The 15,645-nt window shown below is 40.0% G+C and overlaps 1 protein-coding gene across 1 annotated transcript; it reads right to left on the bottom strand.

The window, feature by feature from the left end:
- Nucleotides 1–2,894: 2,894 nt before the first annotated feature.
- Nucleotides 2,895–13,373, bottom strand: SRP54 (signal recognition particle 54kDa). The gene is made up of 15 exons (XM_010143492.1): nt 13,265–13,373; nt 12,001–12,092; nt 11,333–11,417; nt 10,315–10,419; nt 9,059–9,125; nt 8,906–8,963; nt 8,066–8,216; nt 7,073–7,221; nt 6,165–6,265; nt 5,965–6,051; nt 5,499–5,572; nt 5,139–5,247; nt 4,558–4,728; nt 4,014–4,109; nt 2,895–3,349 (listed from the first exon to the last, which is right to left on the bottom strand). The coding sequence occupies exons 1-15, from the start codon at nt 13,340–13,342 to the stop codon at nt 3,258–3,260; spliced, it is 1,515 nt and encodes a 504-aa protein (XP_010141794.1). The 5' UTR covers nt 13,343–13,373; the 3' UTR covers nt 2,895–3,257.
- Nucleotides 13,374–15,645: the final 2,272 nt, after the last annotated feature.

The raw sequence follows: 15,645 nt of genomic DNA on the forward strand, positions 1-15,645 counted from the left end.
GCGCCGCTCCTAAGCCACGACCCACCCGGGAGAGGGGCCCGGTGGGTTCTAAGCCTTTCAGTCCCGGGCGCTGGCTCAGGCAATTCAACACGTTAAGGGACAAACCTCAGTACAAGAAAGAAATCGAACCCAAGGGTGTCCTGGCCCCCGGGATGGATCTGGAGAGAAAAGTCACGTTTGTTGCCAGCGGGAAGAGAGAAGAGCTTGTCAAGTTATTGGTTTGCTCAGCTGCCCCAGCTGGGAGCCAGGAGCCCTTCTCCCCCGGTCTGTGCCGAGGAACGTTACTGCAGGGACGGCCCAGCCTGGACGAGGGCAAAAGGCCCATCCGCTAATGCCGGTTAATAGTGAAAACAGCTGGAGGGGGAAGCATTCAAAACATCCTTTTGTGGCACCGAGAGTAATTATTTTCTTTCTCTAAAAGGTTGGAGCCAATGGCTGTAACATGCCCTTATCTACATGTCAGCAAGAATCATCCTTCAAAGGTGTTACCATTAAGAATAGCTTCCCAGGGATTGCAGCCCAGAGCACATGATTATTCCACAGCTGGTGAAAGTCATCTACTTTTACAGAACCGCCGTCTTCCAGACATGGTACCATTCAACAGCTACCTATTTCTACAGCAGTGAGCTGGATGCCAAAGCTGATGATAACATCCTGTAACCAAAGAGAAGAGAGGCTGCAGGCTGTCAGTGGTCTTGAAACAAGGGCGTACCTTCCAAACCAGAAACGGATACGATTTTGTGCATCACTCTTGTCTATGGGCTCCTTCTAGTGGCCTTCCCCAGGCGCTACAGTTACCTATTTATTACCTAAACCCTTCCGTCCCTACCTCAGGTTCTCCCTGAATTGCATTCAGCTCCAAGTCCAGACCCCAAAACCAGACAAACGCGCCTGAGCAGCAGCAACACCTTTCAGTAGGATACACAGAGAAAGGGGCAAACCTCAGTCTCCTGAGTAGTTCCAGTGAAGTTTGCATCGTTATTTTCTGGTTTCTTGTATACCAGAGAAAAACTCTTGTGCAGCACTCGGTGAGACCTTGTGGAAGATGAGTACAAGCAGCCCGATGTGTGCGAACAGTGCAGGGAGTGTTGTCACTCCTAGCACTCGCTGGCCGTGTGTTACATAGGCACTCTCTCAACTGCTGGATGTAGTTGTCCCCAGAACACCGAACTGAGAGAACGTATAGAACGTGACAGCTTCTGTGCTCCTGCAACTTCAGGAATTTCCTCAAGACGCTGCAGGATCCACAGATATATTTATAAAGAGATACTGCCCATACTCTCTCAAACTGTGGTTCCTATAAAGCTGTGAGAGAATTTTATAGGCGCTGCAATACAGATGAACTCAAATCCTTTTAAGTGTCTCCAATATGACATTCTTTCTTTTTTAAACTTGATATGCTTAGGCAGTTATTCCAAGCAGTCACTGAAGTCTTCTCCACCTGGCACATTCAGGTAAAAGCAATATACTATTTTATTCCAGTGTATACCTTAGAAATAACAACTGACACATCTCATACGTGAAAGGAAATGCTTTCTGTGCTTGCCTCTGTCACACAGCTAGTGACAGCTCTCTTCCTGTCTGCTAGCAGCGGTCCTAGTTTGGCAACAGGGAACTAAAGACTAAAACCAAATATATGCAAGGAATTGAAGATAGAAAGAGTTGATTGTTGGTAACTCGACAGTCTGACGGAGCCTGCCCGGAAGCACAGGGCTCCTCTGTTCATCCTCAATGTGCCTATTCATGTTTCACTGCCAGCCAAAGCATTCAACTTAACTGTCCACTCTCCCCTACCAACTGCCTTCCAAGCCAACGTTTGCTACTCCGTGCTCTATGGTTTTGTGTATTGTAGTGGTTTGTACTCTCAAGAACTGAAAATACTATTAAAAAAACCCCTAATTTAAACTGTTTTAGTGAACACACACCACTGAAGTAGCTGATGGTGATATGCAGGGACTCGCAGAACACAGTGCTGCAGGTAAATTGCAGACCTGAAGAGTTTTCAGCATCCTCCCCCCGCTGAATACACCCACCACTAATGACTAATTATCAACTACGGTACAGCATACCTTGTTTTATTAGCAGAAGAGCACAATGACCTACGTGACTATTCGTTGTCAGCTGTCTTAGCTGCCACCTTCTCAAAGAACCAGCTGACAGGGACACACTTAATTACTGCATTTATCTCAGGTAAGCAGAAGAGATGGGTATCCATTTACAACCCACACACTTTGTGCTGTATTAAAATAAATTCATTATATACCATCTTGCCTTAAGATACAGGTGAAAGATCTTGTATTTCCCAAGAGGTGTGTTGGAGTTTAAGGTCCATCTGGTCTACCCAGTTCCTGAGGTGTGGCTGTAGGTTCCACCCCTTTGAGACCTACACTAAACTGGAATATTGAAAGAAGAAACGCTAGAGGAAGTTAAGATCAGACTGTAGCTGAGCTGGGGCAATATGCTGTCAGACACAGCTATCTACATCTCTTTTGAGCTCAGTACCAACACAGAGCTCCATCTAATGATGTCTAACATCTCCGTAACAAAAGAACTGCTTACCTGGCAGCCTGGTATGCAGATTATCTTCCACAGGAGACAGCTTGATACCCACATACCTGTGTGGTTTAGCCACTTCATTCTTTATGTGTGGGGAAAGAACCAGAAAATCCTGGAGAACCAAGTTTTGTACAAAACTGAGCACAGCGCGTCCACCTTCTAAAAACACCCCAAGGAGAACAAGCGAGCAGCAACAGCACATTTGGGATCCTGAATTATGATAGCAATGCCAACCATGAGTTACAACAGTCATGAGAAATAACTCAAACTAAGGAAATTATCTCATTACATACTAATAAAGACTGTTACCAATCAACTGAAGAAACAGGCCATTCCCATGTTTATAACCACTTGAAGTTTATTTTACAGCGTATTTGTGACATTTTATGTTACTATAACCAAAGATCAGGGTTGTTTACAAATATAATGGCTGCCATTTGATGTAAACAATTAAAAAGTGTCTCTAAATATTACAATTTTACATCATGATTTTATTAAATTGAATTACTCTTTGTGCCATCAGGTATTAGTGGAGAGGAGCTAATTTAAGCAAAAATAGTTTTCAGAAGTCAGATGTAGAAACTGAGAAGCCTGAATAAGATTTCAAAAGACCACTCCCCCAACACTGTAAAAAGGAAGAAAGCAAATACTTTCACTGAAGTTGCAACGAAGAGTCAACCAAGTCCATTTTTAAGGCTTCTTTACATATTATTGAATCCCATCATGCCTTTCATATTCCCAGCAGCACCTTGTTGAAACTGTCTCATCATTGACTGCAATCCTGCCATGCCACCTGCAGAAAGTGAGTGAGAACAGGGACGCGTTAGTTAACGCTGAGGCACGGCGGTCTTGCTTGAGGCCTCATTACAGCACATGCGCTATTTCAGTAAAATACAACCACAGAAGCCCCAGACTGTCAAGCCAAGTTTAAGTAGCCATTAGAAATGGACAACTGAGCGAGCAATTACAGGAAGATCTCCAAAACACCAGGCTTAGAGGGGCTTTTAAAATGACCTGTACATTAAGATCAAGACAAGAGGAAAAAAACCCAACCCTTGAAAGAATGACCACTTTCAACTAGCAAAGGTTCCGGTATGGGAGTCTTTATTGAACGCTACTCTTGTCAAATTTAATTCAAGGCAAAGCTTATAAGAGAAGTTTAAAATAGATTTGCTTTACCACAGTCATGCTTCTTGTCATCATGCTACTATTTCATTAGACACCACTCCAACTGCTCATTTTGAGAGCTGAATCCAAATGAAGAGACTACATTAAGCACTGCTAAGTGTATATGTAACTTATGGACTAAACTTTCTGATTCTTGTTAGAAAACCCAGAAATACTCAAAACTGATACATAAAGCACACATTCTAACATCACCTTCCTCACTTCCGCATTTCAAATGCTCCACTGTAACTGGTAATTCTCTCTTGAAGCTGTAAAAAGCCAGCACGTACCCATATGATGAAGAACTCTTGGATCCATCATCTTTGCCATCTGTTGGTTCAGTTTGGCCAGCTGAGATGGGTTTACATTCTTTGACATATCACCACCTAAAGAAAAAAAAAAAATAATCAAAAAAGCAATCAGTAAGAAAGTGGATTAATATACAGAACTGAAAAGAAAATAAATCAGAATTTCACCTCCTAATTCTAGATTCAAATCCATTCAAGTGCATCATCAAGTTACTGCATCAGTCACTTAAAAGTATTTTAGAGACTGACTGTCTCCGTGCCCCACATATCTGAAGTGTCAGCGCTGTGGTAGTAACCAAGTCGACACTGTGGTTTTCACTGCTGAGTTACACATTGGTGTCACGAAGAATAGTGCAGCTCTTACCAGCTATATAAAAGAGCTTTCAAACATTACGAAAATGAGTGAGCTACAACTCATTTTCTCCTCTCCCAACACCTCATCAACGTTTTCACATTTCCCCCGTGTCCACACATGAAGAGACCTCCCCACTGAGTTAATAAATGTGGGTTTGTCTGTCTGTTTTACCTTTGAAAAGCCCTTTGATGCCTCCCATCTTCTTCACCATCTGTGCAAACTTCGTGTATTGAGTCAAGAGCTCCTGAACATCTCTGGTAGAAACACCTGAGCCTCTGGCTACTCTTTGGATTCTTCCTGGCTGCTTGCTGAAAACTTTGGCACCATCTGTACTGTCGAGTTCTGCCATTACAGTGTGGGAAAGAAAAATCCATTCAGGTACTGACATTAAGATCTGTTACAGCTGGTAGCAAATTTGTTACTATTATTGAGAATTTAGTTTTGAGCCAGAGAACAAACCCAGAGTTTTAGAAGTGACAATGCAGAAGTTTACATAAATAATTGAAATATAATATTCTAGGGAATGGTGCTAAAAAGCTGTTAACATTCCTGTGTTAATCACTCTGATAGAAAAAGTGGCCTGAATAAATGATACTCTCAGCATACTTAAGCCATATTAATGGTTTAGCACAAGGGTAAGAGAGTCTTTCTCCTGCAAGAGTTATGGGAGTATTAGAAACAACACATCTTGGATTCCAGAGAGCTAGTTCAACAATAAAGGAGAAAAAAAATTGAGGTGAAGTTTATTTTACCTTGGTCATTCATACTGTCCATTATAGTCATCAGTTTCTTTAGCCTGGCCATTGATTCCTGTTCATTGCCTTTACTCATGAAGTCGGTTCCAAAACCAGGGATCATACCCTTATTTTAAAAATGGAAGCAAAAACTGTGTCATAAGAGGCAAAGCTAACTTTAATTAAGCAGCCAGAAACGTGTACAGCAGGTTTTAGTTCAACAGTTATTTATCACAGTAAGCAAAACATTTCACCTTTTCTGAAAAAGGTGAAGCACAGACTAACACCAGTTTCAATGCAGTTTTAAGTTTACAGCAGAAATTTGTTAAATATAAATGAGAATTCTGATAAAGTAAAATTATTTTGAGGATAACTAACCAAGATCTGACTGAATGGTCCCATTTTCATGATGTTTTGGAATTGTTCATACATATCTCTTAGGGTAAATTGACCTGAAAAACAAGAAGATTAGCAGAAGTCACGCTAGCATTTTATTCTGTCTGTCCTTTCTCAATTATCCTGTGTATTTACAAGGTAAATACTATGCTGCATTGCTAAGCAGATAAATAAACCTCTTCTCCACTATTAACATGGTTAAGCCATTTTAGATAGCACACACTCAAGAGTTTAGTTATTCTGCAGTTATAGTCTGACAGACTTATCACTCAAAAAACAAAACTCAGTTTCCTTGCCTTCCACATTTAGCACACAAAGAATAACCATTCCTCACTATGCACAAGTTACCTCACACCACACCAATTAACTCAGTGGTCTACGTCTCAGAGAACCTGCTGCGATGAGGTCATGCTAATACACTTGCCATTCCAACCTTGGAATAACTTACCATGTTTCAGCTTTTCTATGAGTGCTTCATTATCATCCAACTTTAACTCATTTACTTTATCTATCAATCCTTCAATATCACCCATACCTGCAAAGAAAAAAAAAGCCAAACAGGTCTGAAGTTAGCTTTAAAAAAGTTACGCTTCGACTTTTTATTTTCCAATTCAAAGTGTCTTAAGCACAGCTGGACATGGTACATACCAAGGAGTTTGCTGATGAAAGGCTGTGTTTTGAAGGGTTCAAAGTCATCTATGTGCTCGCCAGTACCAATAAAAATAATGGGACTCTTCGTGGCAGCAACTCTGCAATAAAATATATCTCATGAAATGGCCTCTCAAAAACCACGCATTGTTTGTACCACCTACTAACATCATCAGCTAGGGATCACCAACTCCACACGTCCTCTCTGGAGTATCTTTCTTACTCCTCAGATTACTAATACAAAAACATCCAGCATTTAGAATGAGTAGCTAAGATGCCGCTCCAATTAGTGCTCTGTAAAATACAAACTCTGCTTTGAAAAGATCATCAACAAGAAAAGTTGCTTATTGTCATTGCTGAGTTTAAGAAACTTGAGGGAAGAAATCATCTCCATTTTATCCTAATATTGGGAGAAAAAAGCTTTCAGATTTTCATTCTGCTCTTTAGTTTTCCATCGCTCCACTATAAGTAACAGTAAAATACATATGGCAGTTTAAGAACTCTTACACTTATGATCCACATCAGACAGTGATTTACCAAGTTGATGTCAGTTAACTTCGACTGTTTTGACAAATCCTCTCAGCTCCACACAAGCTGTATCACTGAAATCAGTCTGACATGACATCATATAAGGCTGAAGATTAAACGTAACATTTTCTAGTCAACAGCCTGTCAAGATACAGCACACAGAAAGTCCAACAAGAACGGAATTCAGCACAGGAGCTCTGCTGATTTTTTAACCAAACTGCTGGACACTGTCAATCCAGAAGTTTGATTTGCATAGCAGTTTTAGGGCCATTAGATGTGACTAGCTAGAGTTTTTCCCCTTTCACAGGACACGTTTCTGCCAGACACTGACACATTCCATGGCTGTCCATGCACGGACACTGTCATATCACAATACTTACGCACTAAGAGCTCCACCACCTTTTGCATGTCCATCAAGCTTCGTAACAATAACAGAAGCTACATCTACTTTATCTTTGAAAGCTTTAGCTTGAGCTTCACAAGCTTGGCCAATGGAAGCATCCATCACATAAACAATGTTATCTGGTTGCTAGGAGAAATGAGAGATACACAAAAGAATCATTTCTTCAGTGCTCACGTGTTATGTTCAGTAGCAGAACTTACTGCACCACCAGTACATGAGGTCTGCGCGGTTTAAAAACCAAAAGGCAGTTCTATGAGCAGTATTGTCTAAGGATCACTTACACTCTGTATTACTATGTGAAAAACTTACCTACAACACAGAATATTAAAATTTAATAGGTTTCCAGTTATTAGTTATGAGTGATTTTAGCCAGCATCTGAGCCAATAAAATAATTAGCATCTACAAGCAATTAATGGCTAATAACCTCTTTCATCTGTTTTACATTAAGAGCTTTAAGACATCCATTCCTCTGAAAACAAGCTGCCATTAGCAGGAATCATGTGGGCAGCATCATATTGTCATGCAAGGCCACAGAATCAAACAAATGCCCAGACTTTCTAAACGCAGACAAGAAACACCAGCTTCATTTACATATCAAAACTGCTGAAAGTTATCCAATCATCTTCTCTATTTTCAGGAAATTATTTTTGACTATCACAGAAAATTTTGTAGACACAGCTCCAGGAAACCAGACCAGACTGGTTCTTTTATCTAGTTTCTCAACACAAAGATTCTGAATAGGAAAAGTTACAGCAAGAACAGCAGCGTAGTTATGTAAAAGCTTCCTTGAATTGCAGATATGAAAGCTAAAACTGATCATTCAGACCTTGTTTATTAGAAATTACAACTGGATTTGAATATAATCCAGGAGTTACAGCAAAATCCACACAGAACATGAGGAGATAAACATACAGGAATTTGACTACAATTAATTTTACAGAAGTTATTGTATTTCTTGAAACTACTCACTATGGCATTAGCAACTTGTAACATCTCTTCAAATAACGAGTCTTCCTGTTTGTGTCGTCCACTTGTATCAACAATGATTATTTCAAAGTTTTCATTCTTAAATTTCTCAACACCTTCTGAGGCAATAATTACAGGATCCATTTCTGTATAACTGATCACAAAGAGAAACATATATATACACACACACACTTCTTTGTTCCCGAAGAATCTAATTCAAACTTTTACCACTTGACTGTGAACTTAACTGTAAATCTACCTGGATTTCAAGAGGAACTTCCTCTTACATCAAGCAAAAATTGATTAAAGATATGCCTTCCAAAGCCATCTGCCCTTACTAGTCAGTGAACTGTCTCACCTGCTGAAGACTGCACCAAGTTCTCACCTGCCCTTCTCTGAGATAAGATTTAACTGAGCACCCAGACAGCACACCTGCAGAGAAGCTTAGGGGCACGTTATTTACTTCTTTATGAAACCTATTTTATGTCCACTGCTGCCTCTACCTGACAATAAAAAATTGTCCAAAAATAATATACTTTGATCTGTAAAGATACTTCCTGAAAATCTGAATATGTCTGGTAAAGGCCTATAAACTGCTATCTGCTGAGAGAACATTCCAGGGAATTATCCCCAGATGCCTGATCTGCTCTTACACTATCCTAACCTGCTGCTGCTGGCAGCCAGTATACTGAATGAGGTGGAATCCTCGTATGATCAGAGCAAATATTGTAATAAAATCAAAGTTATTAAGCAAAGCTGAACGGGGCTTGGCATGAGATGGTCAATATGGAATAATACATCGGAGTTGAACTGTTGTCCAAAGCGATGCTGAAGGATGCTTACCTCCCATAAAAGGGAATTCTTGCTTTTGTAGCATTCTGCTTTAACTGGTCAAAAGCACCTATAAGACAGGTATAGTCAAGGGACTATTTTTAAAAAAATCGTATTTTTTTAAGTATTAAAGTATTAAAGATCCACATCATTAAAGACTATTACCTGCTCTGTATGTGTCTGCACATATTAAACATGTCTTCCAACCTTTCCTCTGATAGAAGTAGGCTAACTGCAAAAAGAAATCCCAAACAAGCAGTTACACCCATATCCCACTAGAACGCATGAAACTCTGTAGGAGCTGAAACACACCCAGAGGACTCAGAGTCAAGCCAGCCTCCCTGTAACTGGGACCATTTAGTAACCCCATACATGTATCAAATGTTGGCATTGCTAGAAAAAGATGTTATACATGTAATTATTAATGGTGAGGTGAAAACAGCTGCTTGGCTCTGCCTCTGACTTCAGTTCCCTGAGCTAGGAATGACTAGAAATAATTCCAGTTCCCATTTTACTAACTCCTAGGTTCTGCTTACTGTTAATCCTGCAGGTAGGACAAGCTTTTAGGAACTACCCAAAGCAGGAAGCACTTCAATATTCAGTACTGTAATAGCTACAACCTGCAGGGCTCTGGTTCTGTACTTCCAGAGGAGCAAAGATATTTCCATTGCAAAGACATGTTTGAAAGTGAGAGATGGAATCCTTACATTCATGTAACACTCAGCCTGGTACACAAAGCATTTGATTGACCAGAGACAAACTTCCAAAATATAGTTCTCCTACAGAAGCACTAGGAAAGTCTTATGAAATCGGATCTAGATGTATTTGGCATGGCCTGAGTGAATCTCAGAAACACAGGACTGAAAAAAGTAACAAAGATGAATCAGCCTTTTTCCACCGGATAATTTTTCCTTGCAACAACCATCATAAATAGGTCAAGTGTTGATTCAGAGCATTCTTTTTTAGCCTTAAAAATATAAATTCAAATTTCCTCAATGAATTTGGGGCTGGAGGATGTTTCACACCACCCCCTGAGATATCTAACACAGAGGCCAGCTTCCACTGGTTCCCCTAAATACGTAATGGAATGAGATAGGTTCTAGTCTTAAACCCAGAAGCAAAGAACAGAAAGAATCGTTATGCACTACAACATTGTTGAATCAAAAGCTTAGTTTAAAAAAAATCCTGAAGGCAGTCCTACAAGCCGTGAATTGCCCCAAAAGAATATTACTTTGGACATTCATCTCATCTCCACAAAAAAAAAAAATCTCTACATTGTAATCAGTTGGTACCTTCCTACTAACAGAGACAGCACAGGTCACAAGGAAATCCCCCCAAAGGAGTTCAGTGATCATCACCTGCCCCCTCACAAAAAAAGAAACAAAAACTACATGCATCCAAACAGATTCAGAGCAACTTACCTTTGAACAGGTCGTTGTTTTACCACTTCCTTGCAAACCCACAAACATTATTATATTCTGTTTTCCTTTGGTAGGTGTCCAAGCTTTGACTCCAGGATCTACAAGCTGAAGAACAAAGTATGATATGCTACAGAATCGAACTTCAGAAGCACAGTGGTCAGTGCCAGAGTCATGCTAGGTGGCTGGTTTTATATTCCATGAAGCAAGCCAATTTTTGCATATTCTAGTCTTAATTTGACTTAGATGCTGCTGATTTATAGTGAAAAGGAAGAGCCCATGTGTATATAGCTTTATGTATAGTAATTCTGTGACAGTTAAGTGTTAATTTCTTTAACACCAAGCACCAAGGGTGGCCGGTATATACAGCACAAACAAACCAAACAACTCAGAAACATGACCTTCATGCCACCACCACTGCTCAAGGTGGACCTCGCCCAGTGAGAGTCCTACAGTACAGGAGACTTTTTAGGGTTGCTGAGTCCCTTCTCAAATGAGTAGAAGGTAATACACTCCAGAGAGCCATCACATGGGTGAGCACAGACTACAGAAGAACAGAAGACTACACCGTTAACTGGAGAGAGGACAGAATACTGACATCCACAGGCTGATCTGACCCAGTGGGTAGTTTAAAGACAAATGTTGCAGTGAACTGCTGAGTTGTCACTTAACACTTTTTCAAAGGTTTCTAAGTAGTTTGAACAAATCTTCATTTGAGTAGTGCAGACGTGTTTCTGGGACAAACAAAGACAGTCCAGAAGCTAACAGTACTTTACTCTTATTTTGTCTTTAAATTTCAGTTGAAGAGTAAGAACAAGATGAACTTGAAACTTCAATTGAAGTTAGTGTGAGAGATACCCAGGAATAAGAAGAATACCACTGTTTGCAGTAATAAGCCTTACCACAGAAAACATCACTGCAGGTACCACACAGCAATCTTAAAAGCTTGGCTCACCACTGCACCGCCTCCACAGCCCAGGCTGTGCAAGAAGAGATGCAATACAGAATTCTAAAGTCCTACCTTAACCAGTTCCTTAAAGACAGCATGCTGAATCATTTTCCTTTTGTTAAGGCCAGATGCCATTTCTTCAAGATCAATTGCAGACCTGAGTTCAGGAAAAGCAGGAAACATCAGCATCACTTAAAGCATCACCTTAACCTAGTAATAAATGAAGTCTTTACAGCTGGAACAGCACTCGGATTTGCCTTGGGATTTCAGCTAGGACATATTTAAGAAGCGACATGCATTAGAGATATCACTTCTGCATGCAAGGCAAAACCAGGTTTCTAAAATACTTGCATCTTTCAGGCTTCCATCTTACTTGAATTACACATCTGAAAATAGCCAAAGTAACAGTACTGGTCATCTACACAGATCTATTTATACCTAGCACAGAACATGTGAAGACGAGGTGCCCAGGAAGTAACAACCAACTTGTTTATTATACCACTTAACTGATGATAGCAAGTTTTTTTGAAGTGAAACTGTAACAGCAATAACTGACAAAACTTCACAAGACTCTTTTGATGCAACTGGCCAGACATTCAATTCAAACTGTATTTTCCTATTAAAGGTAAACTGGGTGTGTCTAAGAAAACCAAAGGCAGAAGTTACTTATCCTTCTGTAATCTCACATTACAACTTTTACAAACATTAGAAGCTAAATGCATTTTGATTATTTCACTTACTTGACATTTTCTCTGAGTTGCTTCACAAGTTTAATATTAACATCAGCTTCCAGTAATGCCGTACACACTTCTTTTAACATAGCATTTAAAACCTTGGGAGTATAAAAGAAAAATGGTTTTGCAGTACACAGTATTGACTAGGCCAGTACTGGTTCAAAACAAGAGTGGAAGTGTAGTTATGAAATAACCGAGGCTTTTAGCACCCAGCCCTATCATTACACTGAGGCACACTACAACAAGCAAATACAGAACGCTTCCTATCGCATTAAGGACAATAGCAGCTCGTGTGGTGCCAAGACTTCTCTGACTTCCCTTAACGGGTGCCTCAGATAGGAACCCAGTTTAGTAGTTCTAAGACTTTTCGAAGTGGAAAGTCTTCAACAAAGTTGTTTTTGAAAGTTACACCTGCATAAGTGGCCTCATTTTGTACAGCTTGAGCTCTTGCGGGACAAGGATTTCTACTGCTGAAAAAACCTGGGCTATATTTGATTCAGTTAAGGATTTGTTGTCTGAAGGTTTATTAGAACCTCTCCTCTACAGACAAGTTCCAACCCTACAACCCTCAATAACCCTACTTTTTAGTTACTTTAAGCCACCTGCCTGCCTACCTGAATAGAGTTTCTAGCAATTTATTTACTCAGAGGCTCTAAAAAACCTTCAGATGAGCTAGTTTTCCATCTTGCTTTTCAGTCCATTTAACAAAACCCACTTATTTATCATTTCAAACTCTAATTTAAGACTATACCAAGTCAAAGAGCTTCCAGAACTACAGGCTGTATTGGCTTGAAAATAAAAGGCAGCAAACGTAACATAATCTTCACATTTCAGATGGCAGGATTTACATTAAAAGCTGTTTGTCCTTCAGCTTCAGGCAGCCTAGTACACACCTCGACAGTCTAGTTATGGAGACACATAAATTGGAGCACTCTGCGTAGTCTCACAGCCTGCCTTCCACCCAAACCTAGGCCCATACTGCCTCCTCCAGTGTCACCTCCTCAGGACACTCGTCTCTCTACAGTCACCAGGCTCAAAGACTCTTTGACCACGGACCTACTATGCCTGAGGTGATCACACACGTCTAAACCTGGTTCCAAGCTTTGGCAGTTTTGAGGGTTAAAATCTCTAGCTAGACATTTTATTTGAAGGAGGAAAAGATTCTTGGGATGACATCAACCTAATTCAAGCTTCTTATCAGTCTTTGAAAACTTTTTCTCAGAGCTTTGCTTTCTAAGTGTCAGTGCCATCACAGGTGCATACCACATACCTCTTCATTGATGATTGTAGCATTGCTCAGGGAGCGTAATGCTGAAGTTATTTTTCTTCCAAGATCTGCTAGAACCATTTTGGCGGCTTCAAGTACAACTCAGAAGAATCTGGAAAACAATTAAAGATTAAATTTACAACCGGCTGAAGCTATGCCTTCACAAATTTATTGTTCCTGTATCTTTTGGGTTAAGAAACCTGCTCTGCATTCCAGGAAGCGCACAAGTTTTACCTTTTGAGTTATTCGTAGAAAATATTGACCCAAAGTTAATTTTAGGCTATCCTGATGGCCTACTTAAAAATAGAGACACCACACTGCAATTAGGAAAAATTTCTCTGTCTGGAATATTTGTGCATTGATTTCACCACGGAAAAAAACAGTGCAGACAGACTTCCAGACAGAATGCTCACTGCTTTTTATCTTATCAGCAGTAAGCTACCTGACAGAATAAAAGCAAGCAGAATAGCCTAGAATCTCTGCATCATGCAAAGACAGGATGATTAGAAGCAAAATATTTTGCTAGCAAAACCAGACATTATTTATTGGTTCTATTTTATCTAACTTATACTAAATCAAACCAGATTTCCCATTTCAGTAACCTTACAAACATACACACGTTTTAATAAGTAAAATTCTAAAATTCACATTGCATTTTCTAACAGCTTTATTGGAAAATCAGGCTATTTTTGTTCACTACAGACACAATTCTTAAACGTGAGCCTGAAGTATACCACAACTTACAGTCAGCAAACCATAAAAAGTTAATTTTGGAAGAATAAGCGCAGTATAGTGAACATGCTAAACCACTCCACCTCCTGCGCAAGGAGGAAGAATATTCAGGAGGACACATGGCAGAAACTACAACCTACAAATCTGAAAAAGGGTAAGCCAAAGTTCGTCCAAAGAGCAGAAAAGTTGTAACATCATAGTTACTGCTGAAATGGAGCACTTCAGCTACTTCTTGTTCACCTTCCAATTTCACAGGTGTTCTTTTTATATGCAGCTGAAACTACTCCCTTGCTGACAGCTGAATTCAGAGTTTGAGTTCCTCCTTTCAGAACTGAAGACAAACTTTTCAATATTGAGATCCTCTGTAATCAAAGCAGCTGAGTTTTCAGGATTTTCGGGGCTTTCCCCACCCCCCCCGCAAATGAGTAGATAAGAAAATGGACAAGAAAGGCTGGGCCATTTAGTAGAATGAAGAATACGTCACTAGCTACATCCTTGTTTTACTTACGAGAGGGCTCCAACCTAGGCAGGACAGAAAGAAGCTCATTACATACACAGAGATTTACTGGCTGCACAGGCCCCCAAAAGCAGGCTTACCACATGTTTATAAGTAAGTATAAAGATACACTTCAAAGCAGACAGAACAAGTCACCTATGAGAGCCGACCCCTTGACTGCTTTGCCCAGTTCAGAGTTTCCACTGTTGGCAGGTTAGAAAAAAAATCAAACACCAAAAAACAACTGCTGGTCCAACCCCTCCGATACTGAGACCACGATGAAGAAGAGTCTCCAGAAGTTTCAGAAGAGGTAGAAGAAATAAATGCAGACTAAGTACCGGCCTCAGGGGTAGCAAATGATGCAAATAAATATATTTACACATTTTAGATTTGATGTACATCATGTGTACAGGCAATTCCAAAGCGACAGGTGTTACCAAGCCATCTTGGTATTTCATAAAACAATCAGCCAGTGCTTCCTCAGGGCATCTGCCTGTGAAGTATCAGCAGACCAGCTCACTATCAGAGACAGATGTCCATCTTCTTACTTTGCTGGAAGAAGAATCCTACATGACATCTGAGGTGGGAAAACAAGTTTTCCTCATGAGGAGCACAAGTCATATTCTTGTAGAATAACTCTGAAAAAAACATTATCATCAACATGATCTACCAAAGGGCATCAGCAAAACAGATGTTCAAAATGTTTCTCAAGCTTGTTTCCCAGGAAGAAATCCTAATAATGCAAAAAATTACCTTTAAAAATAGCATTGTATCTCAGTAAGCTTTGAACGACCAAAACTGCAGCCATGGACAAAACTTACCCAGAACTTGCATAGACGAGCTAAAAACTCTGATAGGATGCTAACACACAGCAGAGAGGTGAACACATGATATTTAAAATTATTTTCCAGAGTTCTATGGAAATACAAAAAGTTAATTATGTCCTAATAAGTGAATGTTTTCGCTGCAGAACTCCCAAAGCTTCTTCCAGCAGCCTTACAGTAACGCACATGCTGTGCTGGGGGTGAGTTTAGAATCAACTGCTTCCTTTAGCACATTAAGGATTTATAAGCCATGAGAATTACCAATATAACTTTGCTATATATACTAGTAATATAAAGTTAATAATATAAGTTCTTGTGCAGTCCATCCAAGT

The sequence above is a fragment of the Buceros rhinoceros genome, unplaced genomic scaffold, assembly GCF_000710305.1.
Source record: "Buceros rhinoceros silvestris isolate BGI_N320 unplaced genomic scaffold, ASM71030v1 scaffold41719, whole genome shotgun sequence".
Taxonomy (NCBI): domain Eukaryota; kingdom Metazoa; phylum Chordata; class Aves; order Bucerotiformes; family Bucerotidae; genus Buceros; species Buceros rhinoceros.